Source organism: Leptonotus elevatus, chromosome 3 (genome assembly GCF_054856555.1).
Source record: "Leptonotus elevatus isolate MCC_2025b chromosome 3, RoL_Lele_1.0, whole genome shotgun sequence".
Lineage (NCBI taxonomy): Eukaryota > Metazoa > Chordata > Actinopteri > Syngnathiformes > Syngnathidae > Leptonotus > Leptonotus elevatus.
The window spans coordinates 684,959-705,523 of NC_141241.1; the positions used below are offsets into that span (position 1 = coordinate 684,959).

At 40.7% G+C, this 20,565-nt stretch overlaps 1 protein-coding gene across 1 annotated transcript; it reads right to left on the reverse strand.

Moving 5' to 3' along the window:
- LOC147176544 (CD81 protein-like) lies at positions 1–19,190 on the reverse strand. Its single transcript, XM_086071257.1, has 8 exons — positions 18,996–19,190; positions 12,390–12,504; positions 5,466–5,563; positions 5,315–5,389; positions 5,062–5,184; positions 4,032–4,130; positions 3,027–3,110; positions 1–2,939 (listed from the first exon to the last, which is right to left on the reverse strand). Exons 1-8 carry the CDS (start codon positions 19,059–19,061, stop codon positions 2,877–2,879), a joined length of 723 nt encoding a protein of 240 aa, XP_085927383.1. The 5' UTR covers positions 19,062–19,190; the 3' UTR covers positions 1–2,876.
- Positions 19,191–20,565: the final 1,375 nt, after the last annotated feature.

Below are 20,565 nucleotides of genomic sequence, written 5' to 3' on the forward strand. Positions count from 1 at the left end.
TTTCTTTGTAAAATACATTTAATCCCTTTTATATTTGGGCAAACAAGTCAACAGGAGCAGGCTGGCAGTGGGAGGGGCCTGTGGGCTCGTGGCCGCCAATCAGAGAGCAGCGACTTGAAGCGCACAATCGTGGCCCCACCCACGGCCCCGCCCCTTTGGGGACGTACCAGACAAACGACAAACGAGGCCTCTGCTAATTAGCTGCTAATTAGTAAGTACGTTTGAAGGTAAATACGACAACGACGACAAGAAGAGGAAGAGCCGTCCGATTGGTCGACGGCTCGTTGAAGTGGATGGACTCGTTAGTGGCATTAGCGATGATGGCGCTTAGCACAGGCTATAAAAAAAAATTCCTTCATGGGTCACAAGGCAAGTTGAATGGAAACTTGGAGATCAGGCAGGGGCATCCGAACGGCGTTTCGTAAACATGCTCACGTGCCTCAGCAGTTAGTTGGAAAGTTACATAAAACAAAAAGAACAACATCTGCGTTCAACTCTGTTGTCATCGTAATCCTTCATCGCACATAAAAACATTTAGCCACTTTTGTTAAACACCAACATGTGAGTGAGGCTCGCTAAGCGGTGAAAAAAAATAACAGCGTTGACCTTATCGACAGCAAATATAATTTTACAGCATTCAGCGACGCCATTTTTTTTTTTAAATCGAAACATTTGAGCTTGACTTTCTTCAGTGTAACATATTGACGCAAATGATTTTTTTTTGTCAAACATTTCTTGCCACTTTTTCCCCCCAACAAAGCATGTTGCTGTTTTGTGTTACCGTTAAAAGAAACAATTCTTGACTTTTGCCCTGCTTTGCCTTTTTTAAAGTCAAATATTTCACCACTTTTCCTTGTTAAACATGCTAATGATATGCGCCGCAAGTAATAAATATTTGCTTTCACAATACAGAAAAAAAATATTTATTACTTATTCATCATTCATTTAGTTGATCCTTTTTTTTTTTTATCATTTGGGAATGCGAAGTATTTTCTTTCCACAACCTAACAAACATTCAAATGATCTTTTTTTCGTTAAAACAAAAACCTCAAAACTTTTACCATTTTTTTTATTCAACATGCTGACGTCAGTGAAAATCAGCTAAGTGTGTGTTGTCGTCAAAAGGAAATCTCAAAATGATTTTTCTTTTATCAATGTCATAAATCCCTTTTAAATGCGCGTAGAGCATCTTAATAATCAATTTGAAATACACATTTTTGTCAAACATGCTAAAGTAGTGATGCTAGGCTAAGCGAGTGTTATCATTGAAACAAAAATCATCTCCGAACATTTTTTCTAAAACCTTCATAAACATGCATGGTGTATCTTAAAAAGTATTTCACAAATTTTCAGCTCAATATTTTGCAATTTCGTCATCATGCTAACGTCGGTGACGCTAAACTCTGTGTTATCGTCAAAGCAACATTCAACTTAGAACGTGATGACTTTTCTGGTGGTCTTTTTTATTTTTATTTGAAATATCTCATTGGATGATTAAAAAAAAAACATTTTCATTGAACATAAAGTTTGGCATTATTGTTGACGGAGTAAAAATCTTGTAAATTGACCATTTTTCCTTTGATTTTTATAATCAAACATTTTGCCACTTTTGTGTAAAGCAGAGTTAAATTTAGTCTCGTTTAAAGAAAAATAATTGAGTTACATCTCACATTCAACATTACCTTTTTTTTTTCTTGAATCTTTTTTGGGGGATCCTTCATATATATGCAATAAACACCAAAAAAGGAATTTGGACACCCGTGCCTGACACTTCAACCAATCAACTTCATCTTTTGAGCTTTTTTTTTCCTTCTTTTTTCTTTTTTTCCTTTAACGTACGCGAGCATGCGAACGAGCGCCGGACAGCATCCGGACTTTGGTTCCAGCTTTCCCAAAAAGTGGGACAGGAAGTGAACGAACGTGACGAAGAGCGCAAACGTCTGGCAGTGCGGGATATATCCATGCGCTCAAAAAGCACTGTTAATATATATTTATAGATATTTACACACAGTTTATACATCAAACAGTGAAAAAAAAAAAAAACGTCAACATGTTATGAACCGATGTGCCCTCCTCAAATGTGGCAAAAATGTACGCACGCACAAATCATCATACAGCAAGATTTTTCCAGATTATTGAGAAATGCAAAAAAGAAAACCAATCTTGTTGCTAAGTGTTGTTATTTTGAAAAAAAAAAAAACGGATGAAAAAAGCCTTTGTAAACCACTGCGATGACTAACAGACGCCAGTAGATGGCAGCGTTGCAGCACTTTGCATTTGAGATCTGCTCAAGTTTCCTCACTCATGGCACGTTTCTTAGTTTTGTAATGATGGATTAAAAAAAATAATTGCCAAAAGCAAAACAATTTTAGCACAAAGTCACGCTGCTGTTTTCTTATCACAAAAAAAACCCTTCTCCACTTATTGGTCCCAAATTGGCGTTTTTGGTGAAACCTAAAGAATGGAAAAAATTAAAAACTATTTCCAGGAGCAATTGTAATAAAAGAGTTTGGCGCCTATATTGTAACCAAATCCAGTATTCTGAAGTGCGTTTTGTGCGTGTACATTTTCAACATCTAGAACGAGCACAAAAGTGTCAAACGTGTCAAAAGGCATAAAAGAGTAAACCATTTAAAACATTTACTACAAAAAGGATTTCCGACAAAACGATGGCCAAATGAAAACATTGAAAATCAATGACCTCATAATGTCGGAGGAGGGCACACGGGTTTTCTTCAAAGGAGGATATACTGTTGTGTATCTACACGTGGGTCGGGTGGGCTCCAGCACGGGGAATAAAAGACGGGCGCCACCAAAGCGCCGTCGTACGGGAATCCAGCAAGCTAAATAGGAACGGCGCCAGGGGGGAGGAGCTTCTAGTAGACGGGACTGTTGCGGATTCCGCAGCACAGGACCATGCTGAAGATCATCTCGAAGATCTGAAAAACACAAAAAACAAACAGAAAATAGGGCATTGCAATGGCCCAGCGCGACTGAGCTGGTCGTCACGGCGACGGTGCACTCACCATGATGACGGCGACCACCAGGGCGGCGATGCCGATCAGGTAAATCTTGTCGGAAAACAGCTCGGTGATGCGGTTGTGGCAGCTCTGCGACACATAAATTTAAAAATCATCACAAAACATTCTGCAAAACGTACAGTAAATGTATACTAATTATTTGATACATATATGACTTATTAAAAATAATAATACAAAAACAACAGAAAAAACGAAATTTCAATTAAAAAAAAAGTTGCGTACAAATGTATTTTTTACATATTTACAAAATATGTAAAACATTTGGGAAAAAATACTCTATAGTAAAAATATATTGACGTTAAAATGGAAAAAGTGTGCAAAGGCATGGTGTTAAAATTATGTAAAGATGAATTTAAAAAAAGGCAAAGAAAAATATCAAAATCCATAACATTTAAAAGCTAAAAGGATGAGGGATTGAAAACTAAAATGAACACATGACACAGACTATAAAAATATACAATTAGAATTTTTTTTATAAATAAAATAAGCAAAAACAAAAAAATTGAAATAAACCGTATAACGTATAAAATGCATTAAAAATACACATACAAAAATCCATAAAATATAAAACTTCAAATAAATAATAATAAAATGAGGAAAATATTTACATTTATTAAACAAAAATGTAAAATAAGTTGCAATTAACAAGATGGAAAAAAACCTCGACCTAGAAAAAAACCCGTTTAAAATAAATAAATAAAAGTATTACATGATTTTTTTAGTTAGCTTTTTTTTTATTTTTTAGAAATGAAAAATGTGAACTTGTTTTAAAAATGCAAATACAAGTCAAATAAATACACAAGAACATCACACGAATGTGATAAAAAAGTACTGCATATGTAATCATACTCGCATGCAAAATAATCACGAACAAATTGCAAATCAATTGCGGGAAGTGGCATTAAAACGCTGACGAACACGAAGGAATGAATGACTCATTTTGTTGCTTATTATTATTGCTATTTGCACCGCAGCGGATCGTGAACTTACAACGGCGGTTGCAGAGCTGGGACAGAGGTCGGTGACGCCGAGCAAGTCGGTGAACTGCGTCAGGATGGACGTGCCTTGACCCTTGCCGCAGCAGCTCAGCTAAAAAAACAAAAACAAAACACACATTTTAGGATTGCATTGTTCTCATTGTTATTGCGGTGTCGCTCGTCCATTTTTGTTTTGTTTTGAGTTGCAAACAAGCAACAGTTTGCCAAGTACAATTAGTTCACTAACATGAAACTAAAACAAATTGCACGTTGTTTGCATATTTCATCAAACCACTTAACTTTGTTGTATCAAAGTTTGGTAGCTTATAGATAAGACATATGGGAAAAAACCATAGCTAACAAAAGTAGCATCAACATAGTAATCCTTTTTTTTTTGTATCCTCTGTGAAAAATGACAAATGTTATGGCAGCTGACTTGTCTTCTTTGTGTTCTTATTATAACGTGATCAATTGTTTTAATTTCATGTGATAAAACTCACATTTTGAGAGAGCAGCCGAGTTATGTAGCCATTAGGTTGGATTTTATGGAGGACCAAAAATGCCAACATTTTAAATAAATAAATGAATAAAAGTGAGAAAACTAAGAAAAAAATGGATAGAAAAAATATAATTAAAAAAATAAATACAAAAAAATTAATGGAAATGGGGGGGGGGGGGGAAATCCATAAATATATATATATATATATATATATATATCTATATATATATATATTATATATCTATATATATATATATTATATATTATATATATATATATATATATATATATATATAGTTGATTTAAATTTATATTAATTTTTTGTATTTAATTTTTTTATTATATTTTTTATATCCATTTAGATTTTCACTTTTCTTCATTTATTTATTTATTGTTAATTTTGTCATTTTGGTCCTCCACAGGATTTGTAAGAGAAAAAAAAAGGTTGTTGTCGCAGATGAGCTAAACAGGAAGTGAAAATGATTGCGTTTGTTTAAAGCAGGATTTGCGTTGCGGCTATCGAGACCCGGCGTCGCGTCCGTACCGTCTCGTGGAAGACTTTGAGCACGGAGGCGGCCGCCTTCTTCTTCTCCGTGTCGGCGGTGACGCTCTCGGTCATGGCTTTGTCATAGATGGAGTCGTAGAAGTTGATCATCTCCTTGGAAACCTGACAACAAGAACAAGAAGAATGATTTCATAATGCACCTGAACGCAAACCAAATTGGATCCCGTTATCCCCCATTTGCTTCCTTCTTTCCTTTCTTGCGTAAACTCATGTCAAACACATTAACTCTTACGGTGTCTTTGTGCATGAAGCCCCAGATTCCGGCGGCCACTTCGCAGGCAAACAGGATGACGAGGCAGGCAAAGAACTGAACGAGAGCACAACAAGACAACGTAAACGCGGGCGACGCCGTCGGGCTTATTTTCCAGATTGCAGCGACTGACCGTTCCCAGCAGGCATTGCGACTCCTGGATGGCGCCGTAGCATCCGAGGAAACCCACCACCATCATCACCGCGCCCACCGCGATCAGGATGTGCACGCCTGGGGGACAAAAAATGAAAACCACACATTAACCGTGGGAAAATAAAACCACATAATTATATTTAACGTGTGACGTGTTGTTTGACTTTCAGATTCAATTCTGTCAGTCAGGGTATAAATGTAAAAAAAATATATAAATAAACAACAAGACTCGAAAGGGATTCCCAGTGATGCATGTAATGATCCCTAATGGCCAGCAGAGGGCGCAGCGCTGTTTAGTTAGCAAGCGTGAGTCATATCTCAGTTATGCTCACAGGAAGTCATTTTCGTTCTTTTCATTCCTTTTTTCCTTTCTCTCTCTCTCCACAAGTCATCTGTTGTACAGCATTAAGAGGAAAAGTGAAGACTCATAACATTATTAGCATTCTTATTTAAAAAAAGTGACCCTACACAAGGGCATTCAAGTCCTCCTTACCTGTTGCTATAGACTAGCATAGTAACTGTTAGCATGCTAGTATTCGAGCAGGTCTAATTTGACATAGAGCTACCTGATAATAGCGACATTTTTAAGTCCATATCCATCTTCCTTTTCGCTTTCCATACTCAGGTGGTCGTCATTTATTAGCCATATGTTAGCGTAGCAATTGTTAGCATTATAAGAATTTCCAAAGTTCAGTTGATTTATTTCCAGGACCATGAGTTGCACGTTGACAGCTTTGAAACGTCAGTGGCCATTTATCTATGTGGCGTTGTCATGTCTAGCGTAACGAGAAAAGTACCAAAAAGTCTCAATGACCCATGTCCCAAACGGAACAGGAAGTCGGCCATTTTGGTTTCAAGCTGTATTGTTATGGGGGAAATTCCTGTTTGACAGTCAAATTGAAACCGCAGAATGGAAGAATGCCTTAAAAAGTGTCTCAAGGACCCATGCAAAAGATTGAACAGGAAGTCGGCCATTTTGCATAGAAGCAGCCATCTTGAGCCAATTCCAGGGCTGGCGTTTTGACAAATTAGCGGGAAACACCGCCTCAGTGATTGATGATCATTTGAAGGATTTGCCGCGAAAAAGGGAGCGCGGGGCCCCCCTTCTCCTGAACTCGGCTCGTATCTGCGAAAGACGAGCAACGATGATGTCACTGTGGTTGGAAGCAGAGCCCAGGCCATCATCATCATCCTCACCTTCATCATCATTAGCCGTGCTTGTCAGCTGTAATTCAATTGCGGGCCAGCATCCCCACTCGGTCCACAGAGCCACTCTCACTAATGCTCATTTCAAAATCAATACCTTGGCCAAAAGCCTTGCCGCCATCTTTCACATCCCGCCCCCCCGCCCCCGCCCGCCCTTCACTTGCTGCCATAATTCCATTTTCCTTAAGCGTCCTTTCCTGTCCGTCTTGATTTATCTCATCTGCCGCCCGCTGCTCCTCCGCCATTAAGCGCAACGTCTGCATCCAGCGGTGCGGCGGCGGCTGCTCACCACCTTGTGGAGCGTTCAAATGGAACGCGGCTGCTGATGACCGAGCGCGAGTCTTGGACAACACAAATATTCACAAATGATTTGAGGTTGAATATTTCCCAAGTACAAGCAGTCTTGAATACGTCAGAGCTAACTCTCGCTCGCTAGCTCCAAAGATGGCGCTCGTAGGAAATGTGTCACCATCGGAGAATTTTACACAAATATGTCGTCCAACAAAACAAATGACGAGCTTATCTCAATTGTCATATCATGTTTTTGTTTTACCAGTTTGAGGTGGAATGTGGACAATATTTCAAACAAATATGAACAGTTTTGAACGTCACATGAGCACACAGAAGCTCATTTTGCTCATTTCTACTGCGCCAAAAATGTATCAAACGTGTCGCCAGGCTTGCAGACAAAAAAAGAATCACAAAACAATTTGAGGATGAACCTGTGGAATATTTCCACCATACGCGAGCTAATGTCGCAACATAATGATGGCGATTTGAAACATTTTGTCGACAAAAATGTTCGTCAAGTTGCTATGAGCGGGAAAATGTTTTATGTGTGAGCGTCACAATCTATTGTGGCGTTCTTCCTCTCCACGCCACAGGTGGCGACGCGGCCGAGCCGACACTTAATCTCGTCTCCAGATGTGTTGAGCTAGCCACAATTAGCCACCTATTGTGAAAGGACACAATGAAAGGCCTCTTCGCGTTTCCTGCCACGTCACAGACGTGATTTGAAAAACAAGTTAAAAGTTCACATTTTAGCCTCAGTCATCGTTCCTGGATGAGTTTTTGCCACAGATTGCAGAAATGCTCCGCACAAAAGGAGCATTCCTGCCTTGGTTGGCACAAGAACATGATTATTGTACTTGGATTTCTTTTTTAGGTATCGGTACTTGAACATTTTCAAATGAACTTAACTTGTCAATTATTTGGGTAAGAATTTAAATCACAATGTTACACATTTATTGGTACAAAACAAGAAAATGTTTAAATGTAAAAAATATTAAGACAGATACATTTTTTTGAAGCACTATAATTTATAGAAGTAGTAAATAGTAAATACTTAACAACAACTAATCCTCATTGCTCCAAAAACACTTGCCATAGAACTTTCAAAAAATAAATAAATACATTTCAATAGATTTCTCAACTAGTGCAAATGTTGAACTCAAGTATGCTTACTATAGCATTCGACATTGTAAAATGAATACAACATTAACAACATTGACAAAAGTGCAACCTGTAAAAACATTTTTTTAACTTCATCAGAATAAAAAAACAATTTTTTAACGATTATGCCAATTTTGTGATCGTGACGTGTAATAATTGAATTTCGATGAAGTGTTATTTGTTCCGTGATATCCAAAGATATAATACAATATTTACAAAAACTGCACTTTTGTAAAAAAAACAAAAACATTTTGACTTTTGTACTTATCAGTCAGTCGAGTCAGCGGTTGCACTTTGACCAGCGTTTTTTTTTTCTTTCTTTTTTTCTCCCCCATCTGCGTTTCTACTGTAAGTGCATCCTGTGAGCACTTTTGCAACCTCCGCTCTGCTTACGCTTGCGTCGTTCGTCCCAACAGATTTTGTTTTGGGTTTGCTAATTGCCAGTGTGTCTCGCGCCAGAGCGGCAGCGACGGCTCGCCGCGGTGCATGCAAATGGAAGGCCAACGTCCTGCGACCGCCTTCCCGGGGGACGCGTCTCGCCACTCAGCAAGCAGCCGCGCTGGAAGCGGCGGTTTTTTCGGGGCGTGGCCTTGCCGGAAGCCATTAATCGTTTGTCAGAGACACTAAAAGCCTAAAAACTAAACTAAACTGAACGTAACCACAACATTTTAGCGGATCATGTCGAATTCCTGACAATCTTGCAACGGCAGATGAGACGATGGCATTGATCGCAGCCCGCGAAGGAATGTTGGTGTCATCTGAGGACTTACTGGCGGAGGTCGACGCTAAATTTCCAAGCTGCGCAAATAAGATCAAATGCAAATTAGGTACACTAGAAAGATGGGTGGTGCTAGCTAGCTAGCTAGACCTCATGGTGCTCGTTTACCTGCTAGGGAGGTAGCTAGCTAGCATCAGGGGCTAAAGCCAAACTGTGGCAGGGTTTTTACTTTCTGGACCTGGATTTGCCACCTTTGTTGATATATATATCAGCAAACCCTGATATATATATATATATATATAATATATATATATATATATATATATATATATAATATATATATAATATATATATATAATATATATATATATATAATATATATATAATATATATATATAATATATATAATATATATATATAATATATATAATATATATATATAATATATATAAATATATATAAATATATAATATATATAAATATATAAAATATATATAATATAAAATATATATAATATAAATAATATATATAATATAAATAATATATATATATATATATATATATATATATATATATAAATATATAAATATATATATATATATATATAAATATATATATATATATATAAATATATTATATATATAATATATATATATAAAAAGACCACCTAACTCCATTTAGCTAGCTCCCATGGTGCTCGTTTACCTGCTAGGGAGCTAGCTAGCTAGCTAGCTAGCAGCAGGGGCCACCTCCTTCTGCCCGCGTCGTCTCCGTGTTAGCGGTCCAGCAGAGGTGGCAAATCCGGGTCCAGAAAGTAAAAAACCCTGCCACAGTTTGGCTTTAGCCTCTGAAGCTAGCTAGCACCATGGGAGGTATGGAGCTAGATAGCTAGCTAGCATCAGAGGCTAAAGCCAAACTGTGGCAGGCTTTTTTACTTTCTGGACCCGGATTTGCCACCTCTGCTGGACCGCTAACGCGGAGACGACGCGGGCGGGAGAAGCTTCCATGGTGATCATTTCCAGGCAGCTGGGAGACGGGTGGGGGGGGGGAGGGGGTGTTTGGGTGAAGGTTTGGGGGAGGGAAGGAAGAAAAAAAAAAACAAAGGAGGCGCGAGACGGCGTGACTTGCATGCTAACCAGCAGCAGATGGGGAGGAGAGAGAGGGGCCACAGTGGAAAGAAAGAAGGAGGGAAAGGAGAAAGAGGGATGAAGAGGAGGAAGAGGAGGAGGAGGGGTGCGGCCAGTGAGGAATTTTTTCCGACACCAACGAGGCCTTTTCTCCTCTCCTCGACTTTCTCCAACAGGGGACGACGTCATCGGCGAGGCGTTTCCTTCATCACAAGACGCAAAAAGAAAAAAGGAAAAAAAATCTTTCCACTTTGACTCCGATTTTGATTTGGAAGGTTTTTTCCCTCCGGGCTTCCTTGCCAGTCAATTGGACGCGCTCATAAGAGCAAGCGCGTGAGCGGCGCTCACGGGGCAGCGACGGCAAACATTTCGCACCACTTCGCCATCTTACAAGACAACGACGCCAACAAGCTCATTTTGGAAGCAAGACTTTTCAATCGCAACCGAAGCCATCGCACAAAAACAATGGCACGAACGCAACGACATTTGTAGAGTTCGTGACCAAGCCCCGATGCGACGAATCTCGGCGGCCATGACGGTGGCGCGAGAACGCGACCCATTCCCTGCCGTAGACGAAACAGCGGCGACTTTCTGTACCGATTTCAAGCGATCGCGGATCGCGACTTCCTGCGCGTTCCGAGCGGAAGCAGGCGAGGGATGCGCATGCATGATTGATGGTGCGATACCTTTTAAAGTTGTAAACGCTCACCTTTTATACGAGCGCGTCGATAATGGACGTCACATTTGTCTTCATCAATGAGACCGCAGGAGATTGCGTCCACTTATCGGGCCCATTAATACTTCATGTCAATTTGACGGAGACGCCAAAGCAGCTAAAAGGTGCTTCAAGTCGGCCGCGTGCGCCGACGGCGTCGGTTAGCGCCGACGTTGCTTTAAGGCGCATGGCAGAGGACGCAAACGCAAAATAGAATTCATTAGAAATGAAATGACAGAAATGTCCCTCGAAAACGGCTTATTTAAAATGTTGTTTTTTTTTAACGCCCAATTGGCTGCTCCGGTTTGTATCGACTTTGAATGGTGTACATGCATGTGAAAATAACAATAAAAAGTAATAATAATATTAATTACAATGCATCAGATTTATATTGCGCTTTTCTAAACACATGCAACTCCAACACGACAATTTCAAATCATTTTGAAACTGAATCAAGTTGTAATAGTGAAATTGATTTTAAAATAGTAACAATAATAATAATAATAATAATAATAATAAATGGATAATAACAACAATAATAATAATTTAAAAAACTAAGGAAATAAGAGCAGAAACTCAAGCTTTGCCAACGGGTTTTAATCAGTGTTGTTCCGATACCATTTTTTGGCCCAGATTCAGATTCCGATACTCAGCTTTGCAGTATCAGCCGATGCCCCAACATGAAAAAGCCGCCCTGCCATTGGTTCAGAGCATTCAAGGGCCAATAGGATATCTTGGCTCGGCATGCAGTGAACACGCCACACGTCAGTGGATGTCGTGCATGAGCAAGACACAAGATGCTGCATCCAAAGTCCCATATTAGCGTCGCAAATGGCGGTATCGGCATTTTACTTGTTAGTAAAACACAGTATCGGGGCCTCTCCCCGTCGCCTGTTGTTTTTCTTTTTAGGAACGCTACGAGGCTTACCTTTCTTTCTTTTTTTCCGTTTCACGTTGCTCGCCAGCCGCCATTCGACGTCACTACGCACTCAATGCGTCGCCACGTAAATAACAATGGCAGGCGAACGTCCAAATAAAGTTTCTACAAAATGTATTCAACTGGAAAATATTTTTGAAAAATGAATCTCATAGTTATGTTTGTAACAAGCAAATAAATAATATAGAGCAAACTTGTCGGGGTCCTTTTTAAAATATTTTTATCAATTGTTATTTGGTCATTGCAAATAAAATGAACATAGCGAAAAATGAACAATTTTAGCTACGTGTGTGTGTGCTGTTGATTTGAACAAATATCGGCTACTGTATATAACATACAATTAAAAATACGGGTGAATTATTTCCTGTATTAAACGAAACAAAAATATATGTTGCATGTTTTGTTTTGCTAAAATTATTGAGTTAAAATCTGTGGATTCAGCTCATTTACTGTAAATTAAAACAAGATGAATTTTTACCCATGCATTTATTTGATTAAGTAATAAATAATTGCATTCATGATTCAAAAACGATTTGACATATTTGACATTCAAATTGGAAGCATTTCCCCGTGTATCCATTTTGAAATAAAAGCGGCCTTTGCCCCCATTTTGAAGAGTTCAGCCCGCCCGCGCGTGTGTGTGTGTGTGTGTGTGTGTGTGTGTTCATTTTTCCGCCGGAGAAAGCAGAATGAAATGCGGCGGATGTGGGCGAGTTGCTCAAAGAGTAAAAGAGGAAGCGAGCTCGTACTGATGTAGAAGGTGCTCGGCGCCTGCTGTCCGTCAAAGTTGATCTCCAGCAGGCTGCTCGTCTGCGGGTCGTGTCGCAGCCACAGGGCCACGCCCAGAATTACGCAGCCCGCCAGCTGAAACACAACAAGGGGAACAAAGTCTTACATCGTCGCCGTCGTCATGTGCTCATTCGCTTTAGCGCCTCTATGGCATTTCCCATTAGACGTTAGCATTACGCTAGCGCACGGCCACCAAATGTCAAATGTTTTGTGCGTCACTTTGACAATAAAACACAAGCCGGAGTGACAGCAAGCGCACTTTTCCCCACATTGGAGATCGACGAGTCAGCTTTTGACTTCCTCAAAGTGATGTCATGTGACAGTTTCGTATAGGCGCTAACTGCTAACCGCTACTTTCAGGGTTTTTTTAATAGGTTGAAATGTGTAACGTGTGGCGGGTTCAGAAAGTGAAAACCTTGCCGCAGTTTGGCTTTAGCCACAGGTGCTAGCTAGCTAGCTAGCTAGCTCCCTAGCTAGCTCCCATGGTGCTCTTTTACCTGCTGGTACTGATGAAATGTTTATTGGGATGACTGATGTGAACTTTTGGACGCTGATTCCGATATTTGCCAGACTCAAATTCCCCCAATTTTTTTTGCGGCTGATTAATTAAAATAATGTAATAAATGAAAACAGCCTAACTTCGTTTTTCCACCCTTAACACTTACAACAATAAAGATGTGAATTACAAGCAGGACATTTGACAATTTTACTAGCCCTTTGGTATTTATTTTTTCTTAATCTGTACATATTTGGCACATTTTTATGGGGGATATTTGCATGTCATTATCTTTAACTTAAATTGTAAAAATGCTGATTTAAAAAAAAGCTAATCTCGACCGAGGATTTGACATTTGTCTGATTTGAGTTAGAAGAGCGTTGACGGATCAAATTGATGGACGCGTCGCTTGCGAAACGAGGACTTGATCGTACGAGGCGAGTCGGACCTCGCCGTGACGCCGCCGATGTTGTGTGTGTTGTCGCCGAGACAACGCGTGGCCTCGTCCCCGCTCGGCCCGGCCCCCTCGCCGCTTTGCTGAGCGAGCGCCATTCTAGAGAGGAAGGCTGCTGCCTGGCAACTGTGGCGGCCAACAAACTCAACACACACGCACACACACACACACACACACACACTAGTAACCAAAGCAGGCGCCACCCCCCTCACGGGAGTTACCAGCGAGACAAGTCGGAGGTCTGCAAGAAGCTTCACATGTAAACACACTTGCTGCCTCATAAACTTTGGAAATTTATTTATAGAGCAGAAAACCACAAAAGTGCAACAACTTGGAGGTTGAACAACATTTTCCGGAAAAATACGCCTCTAATCTTTGTCACGCAAGGGCCAAATGTTTGTTTGTTTTTTTAAAGGCCAGCTCGTTCGTAGATAAGATGATAGAAAAAGAAAACTAAAAGTCACAATATGGATGTACACGTTTTTTCCCCATTTTGATGATGAAAATGAAATGATATTTATTTTTTGGTTTTGTTATATGGAGTATTTTTCTGGTTTTCAGATTTTTTTTCAGTTTTTAAATATTTTTCCTGTTTTTTTAAATAATTTTCTGTCATTAAAAAAAACTATTTTTAAATAAATAAATAAAATATAAATCAGAAAAAATGAAAAATTCAGAAAAACACAAAAAAATCCCCCCCCAAACGGATTTTCCTCAAGGGGGGGGGGGGGGGGGGGTCGCAAAACAAAAGCAGGGGAAAAAAGTTTCAGAAAAGCAGAAAAAAATATTCCATGAAAAAAAATATTGAAAAACAGAAAGTAAAAAAAGCACAAAAATGTTTTTTTCCCAAGTGGATGCAAAACACTTCCGTGCATAAGTGATCACTCGGAATGTAAACAATTGGAAGAATTGTATAGAAATAAAGTGTTACACATGGTATGCATCTGTTTAATTGTGAAAAACCATTAACATGATCAGTGTCTTCATAGAAATAAATGTCATTATTACTAATAATGACATTTACTTTTATGATTACTAATAATTGATGAGTAATAACAAGGTTCTGTCACTAATGAGTTGTTAATTAGTCGGGCAATCGCCCCCGCTCCCGTTCCGAGGCAGACATTTTTGAGTCAACCGAATTTTGTGGTCAATTTTCTTTTCCAGTCAAACTGGAATCTCTTCACACTAATCAGTAGCTAAGAAGTAAGTTGGCGACATCCGCTGCGCAGGATCGAGTGACGCGCGAGTGTCGGGCTGACGGTCTTTTTGGATGAAATTTGTATTCTTTTATGCCTGCTGCTGCTGTAAAAGTGGGATTTCCCCACTGCTGGACTAAGAAAGGCCGCTTCTATTCTATTCTATTCGACTTTTTTTTTTTATGCTTTTCTTCCAAACACCCATGCGGCTCATTTGTACGCCAAGTGGCGCCGGACGAAGAAGCTTGTGGAACACGTGCTGATTGGTCCACCATCTGTTGCTGGCACATTCCACAGCGCAGTGGCGGGTTTTTTTGGGGGGGGGGGGGGGCGCTCACATCACGCCTAACGTGTGTTGCAAGACGGGAAAACTCCGCTCAAGACGCGAGCTGGGCCAGTCCCAACCACAAAGTCACGTTGACCAATCAGAGCGCGGCTGCTTCAGTCATGACCAAGCTGGGGTCTATTTCAGGAGAAGGGGGTGACGGTTGAGGGGGGGGGGGGCTAACAGAATGTGGGGCATGTTGGCGGAGGAGTGGGGGTTGGTGTGCGGCCTCCCTCTTCTCATAAGACCTTCTCCCCGGGAGAGGTTTCCCTCCCACTAGTGCCACCCCGAAACCCTCTCAGTGTCCGCTCGGCCGTGATTTATGGAAACAGGAGGTTTGGTAGCGGCTAATAACGCTAAAAGCTCTAAAGTGGGCCAGCTTGTTAAGAAACCAGAAGGGATTGGAGGGGGGGGGGGGGGGTTGTCGGTGTCCATCAATTTAAGAGACCATCAGCCTTACAAAATAACACTTTGCTCTTGCCCACTTCTCAAACATGTATTAGACATGTTTTGGCATCACATTTGTGTCAAGCAAATATAAGCACGAAATTGCGACAACAGCCAAAATGAGTTAGCAAAATGGCGTACTTATGTGTGATGATGTGTATTGCTGCTGGCAACGCTGCGTATTTCTCCACTGTGGGCTAAATAAAGGTGTCTCTTATCTTACCTTACATGCACGCACATACATACATAGAATTTTTAAATGCTATTTTTTTTATAACAATTTGTATTTTTACTTTTATTCATTCATTTATTATATTTGAAATGTTGGCAATCTTGATCCTCCATATGAAGTTGCAGCGAAAGAACGGATAAAGCTCGGAACACTTGTGAGGAAAGAAGCGAGCCAACATTTGCTTTTGGTACGTTCAGAAAACAACATTGTGCGTGTTTTCAGGTAAAATGCTGTCAAACGGCTTCGAAAACGCCAATCAGTAACAATGCTGACATTCTCATTAAACTTGTTGGCTTATCGTTTTCCTGCGAGCGCTCACTTGCAACCGAGGCAATCATTTTGTTTTATGAGGCACGGCAAGACCGGGACAGGAAGTTCTTCTTACGCTCGTGTGCCAGCGGCAATCATGTGACTTCTAACTCGGAGCTTGTCAAAGTTTTCGACTGAGGGTCCAAAATTGCTTCCAAAATGCAAACAAATGGAGGCGTCCGGCATTTCCCGCTCAGACGTACAAAACGGAGCAATAACAGCGAAGAGCGAGGAGATAAGTGCCTAAAAGCCGCATCTTGTCGTTTTTTTCTTTTCGACCGGAGGCACTTAATGCCCCGAACGCGAGGAGCGATTACGGGAAGGGCCGCATCGCCGCCGTCTGTCGCTTTAATTGGAATGCAACAAATGCTATTTAAATTTGCTGCGCCGGCGCGTGGAAATATGTGCCGTTTCGTGGGCTTATTATGATTTGGTGTCAGGAAATGTTGGAACAAACTCACACTTGCTATCTTTATGAGATAGCACACAAACAAACGCAACACGCGCAAGTGCAGCGATGAGTCACTAACTTTAAGGCCGCTTTTATGGATCAAAGTCCGCCCCCGCATTCTTGCTGTTCCATGTTTGCACATTTTGTTTCTTAATTTTTTTCAATAGTTACAAACAAACAAACAATCAATTCTTAGTTAGTGTATTAGGGCTTCGTATGAATAGAGTTTTTTTTAGAGGGCAGGGGCAATGTTTTGAGGGAAAAAACGTGCAAATTTTGCGACTTTTTAAAGGGAAAAAACGGGTAGCGTACTACTTAGATTTCTTTGTGCCAATAATCGTTAAAAAATCTCGCAAATTTGCCACTTCATAAAGTGGGAAAAAATTTAAATTTGCCACTTCATAAAGTGGAAATTTTTTGAAATTTGCCACTTCATAAAGTGGGAAAATATTTAAATTTGCCACTTCATAAAGTGGGAATTTTTTTTAAATTTGCCACTTCATAAAGTGGCAAATTGTGACTTTATAAAGCAGCAAATTTGCGAGTTTTTTTCTCAGAACATTGCCCCCGCCCTCTCAAAAAAATATATTTCTACGTGGCCTTAATACACCGTCGTAGAAACCCCATAATTTGTCAGTGTGCATTTATTAAAGACAAATAACATCCGCTATTCAGCCACTAGATGGTGCACTAACAAAAGAAATAAAGAACAGATCACAGTTGCCATTCAATACTGAAAAAAATAAAGTCTGTGTGTAAAAAACATGGATGGTCCAAACATGGTTCCAGCACCGCTTAGAAGTAGAAAACTTTAGTCAAACTATTTTAAAAGTCGATTTATCCAAATTGCTGGACTTTTTTGCCCAACTCTACGTTCATCAATATTTCAAACTGACGCAGTATAGCGCCAACTACTGCCCAGGAGGACTTGATGTCAGATTTCCTTTATGTATTGTGATTGATATCGGCAGCCTCCATGACAACCCGATACAAAAAAATAACACCGGTATCCGTACTCACCCATAAAATGAAAATACTTTGTCAATGATGTTGAAAGTTCCCGGCTGCAGCATGTTTTTCATTCATGTGAAAAACACGCCCTTCCTGCCCCCTTAATAGTCTGTGTAGATTGTAATATGTAAATGTTCAATTAACTGACTCAGGATATTTACTTTGACTTTTATTTTAGGTTCTAGTGGCTCTCACAGCATTTTTGGGGGAGTTAATGTTTCTCTTTTATGTCTCACATTAAAGGCAGATCTTTGCACTGGCGACCAAAACGCACATACAAACCAAGGGCAAGGATACAACACACACACACACACACACTTGTGGACGTTAACACACACGCGGTAAGAGAATGTGGAAAGAAGGAATCATCGCCGTGATGACTCAGTGGGAAGACCCACAAAATCTCAGTGACGACCAAACATGACTTTTTCAACACACACTCAATGATTCACATGACAACACAACAATAACAGCAACTTCTTACTGGAGGAACCCACGGTAGGAGGCGTGAACGTGCACGCGCACACTAGAGTAATTAACACCCTGCTTCAAAATGGCGCCGTAAGAGGTCAATCGGCATTTGATACCGCCACACAGAAATTTGCAAAACTTCTCCGCACACACACACACACACACACACACACACACACACACACACACACACACACACACACACACACACACACACACACACACACACACACACACACACACACACACACACACACACACACACACACACACACACACACACGTGCACGAAGCAGCAAAGAAAAGACGTTGCCATCCAACATGGTAGAAAAGGGCGTGGCCAGACGCGTGTGACGTCACGGGAAAATCATTTCGCGTTGCATTTTTGTGTGAACCTCAAAAGTGTAATGCCACACTTATAGAACGACAAGAACACACACACACAAAATCACTACAACACAACCCCACACTGAAACGCACGCTCACAATCGAGGCTGATGGAAACCACAAATTCACACACACACCATTTCACTCAAACACCCACGCGCGCATACACACAAAGCATTCGTTGTAAAGTAAAGGTAGGAAGGTGTAAAGGCTTGTGTCACACTTGAAGGCTAAAAACACACCAATCCTGTCAATAGCATCTTGTGCTAAAATCAGAGGAGGGGGTCAAAAGGCTTGTCCCGCACTAGCAGAGAAAAACAACACACACACACACACACGCGCGTCGACGACGACGACGAGTTTTCGTGAAGAATGGTAAATGGGATCATCAAATTGCGACATTTGAAGATCTGCAAGCCCCCAAAACGGGCTCGGTGTGAATCTCCACGCGGAATTTGACGTCCTATTGTCGATTTAGCGTTTATGAATTAGCATAGCGGTAAATCAAAGTCTCGTGTCCCTCAACAGCATTACATGTCTTCTTTCATTTCATCATTCGATTTTTTTTTTTTTTTAGGGGCTCAACGCGCTTCTTGTTTCGGGATTTTCGCGTCCACGCGTTGGCCCGAGCCTCGCGTGCTTTTGCTTTATGGGGCCCCGAACCCAACGAGGCGAACCCGCCAACCCGAAGAAGAAGAAGGAAAAAATGGGGTGGGGGCGAGCCAGCACACACAAGCACAATAAGGCCAGTAAAAAAAAAAAGCATGTTTGGTTGTTAGCTCACCCAGAAGATGAAGTTGAAGAAGAAGAGCAGATACTTGATACATTTGGTGCAGCCTTCGACGCCCATGATGACGGAGATTTTGCAGACGACTTGACTTAACGGGACGGCAGCGAGGCGAACGGCTCCACACTCGAACAAGAAGAAGAAGAAGAAGAAGAAAACACCCACACCCAACACGACCAACTGCTCCGGAGTTCCCACCCCACCCCCGCTCCTCCCACCGAGCCTTCCGCCAATCCAAGGGCGGCCACGCCGGCCTCTTCCGGGCACGCCTCTCCCAATCAAACCGCTCGTGAGTGATGGCTCTTCCGGCCATTTTAGCTTCACAACCTCCTTGTTTTGCCGTCGTTAAATGCATTCTTTGTTTTTCTATGCTGCTTATCGTGTCATCTGGGGTCACTTAGATATGTTTATGACTGTTTTGTGGATATATTTACTATTTAAAAGCCCAAGTCGTGCAACTAGAGCACACATGGTTGATACTACAATTCCCAGATTGCACCACGATAGCCCCTCGCGGCTCAAATGCAGACAAAATATTAATGTTTTGTTTAAATGCAATTATTAGTTTTGTATGAGATTTATGATATAATACACGGGCAGGTATATATGTTTATTATTACTGTCGTGACGTGACGTATTATTTACACCCAAAAACTCTCCAAAACAAGCACGCACTGCTGATACTACGATTCCCAGAATGCACCGTAACTATTGCTGCCCCGTCTTGTCGCTCTCAGCTCCACTACCTTATTTAAATGCATATTGTTCCTTACCCGGGGTAGCATAGATATCTTAATGACTGTAAATTGCCCGAACTACCACATGGCACTGATACCACAACTCGCAGAATTGATACAATTGAACATTGATACTCGCGACTTGCGGCGCAGTCGCGAGTATCAATGTTTTGCACTCTTCAAATAATATGATATATTTGTTTTCTTTGTCGTACAAAACGACTGTTTTAATGTACTGTATTTAGTAGAACCCAAATTGGCTAAGGTGGCGAACACGCAGCTGATACTACAACTCCCAGAGTGCATTGCAACAGTTAGTGCCTCGTCTCTTCTCTTCACGAATATCGGCAAATATCAATGTCGTACAGGGATTCGGTACATTCGTCCTCTTTCTACGCCACTAATGCTGTCATCCAAGGTCGTGGAAAAGCTGAAGTCTATACAAAATGACTGTTTTTATGGTCAAAATGTCAAAGAGCTGATACTACAATTTCCAGGATGCACCTTGCCCCTCGTACAAAACGAGGTTTTTCTCTCGCACATTCGCCAGTTTTTATGCTGCTTATTGTTTTTGTGTATCACAGATGATACTGACTGACAGCATATACAACATGTATTACGACTGGTTTTAAAGGGCGCTCAATTAAAACGAATCTAACGTCACTGGTACTGCAACTCCCAGAATGCATCACCGTATAACTGGTCGCTTTTACTTTTGCGTACAGGGACAGATCAATGTTTTGGATTTATAAAAAAAATACATTGATTTGGTCTTTTTTGTGTAGGCCTAAATTGTGCGTTTTTAATATAAATTATTATGTAAATCAGCC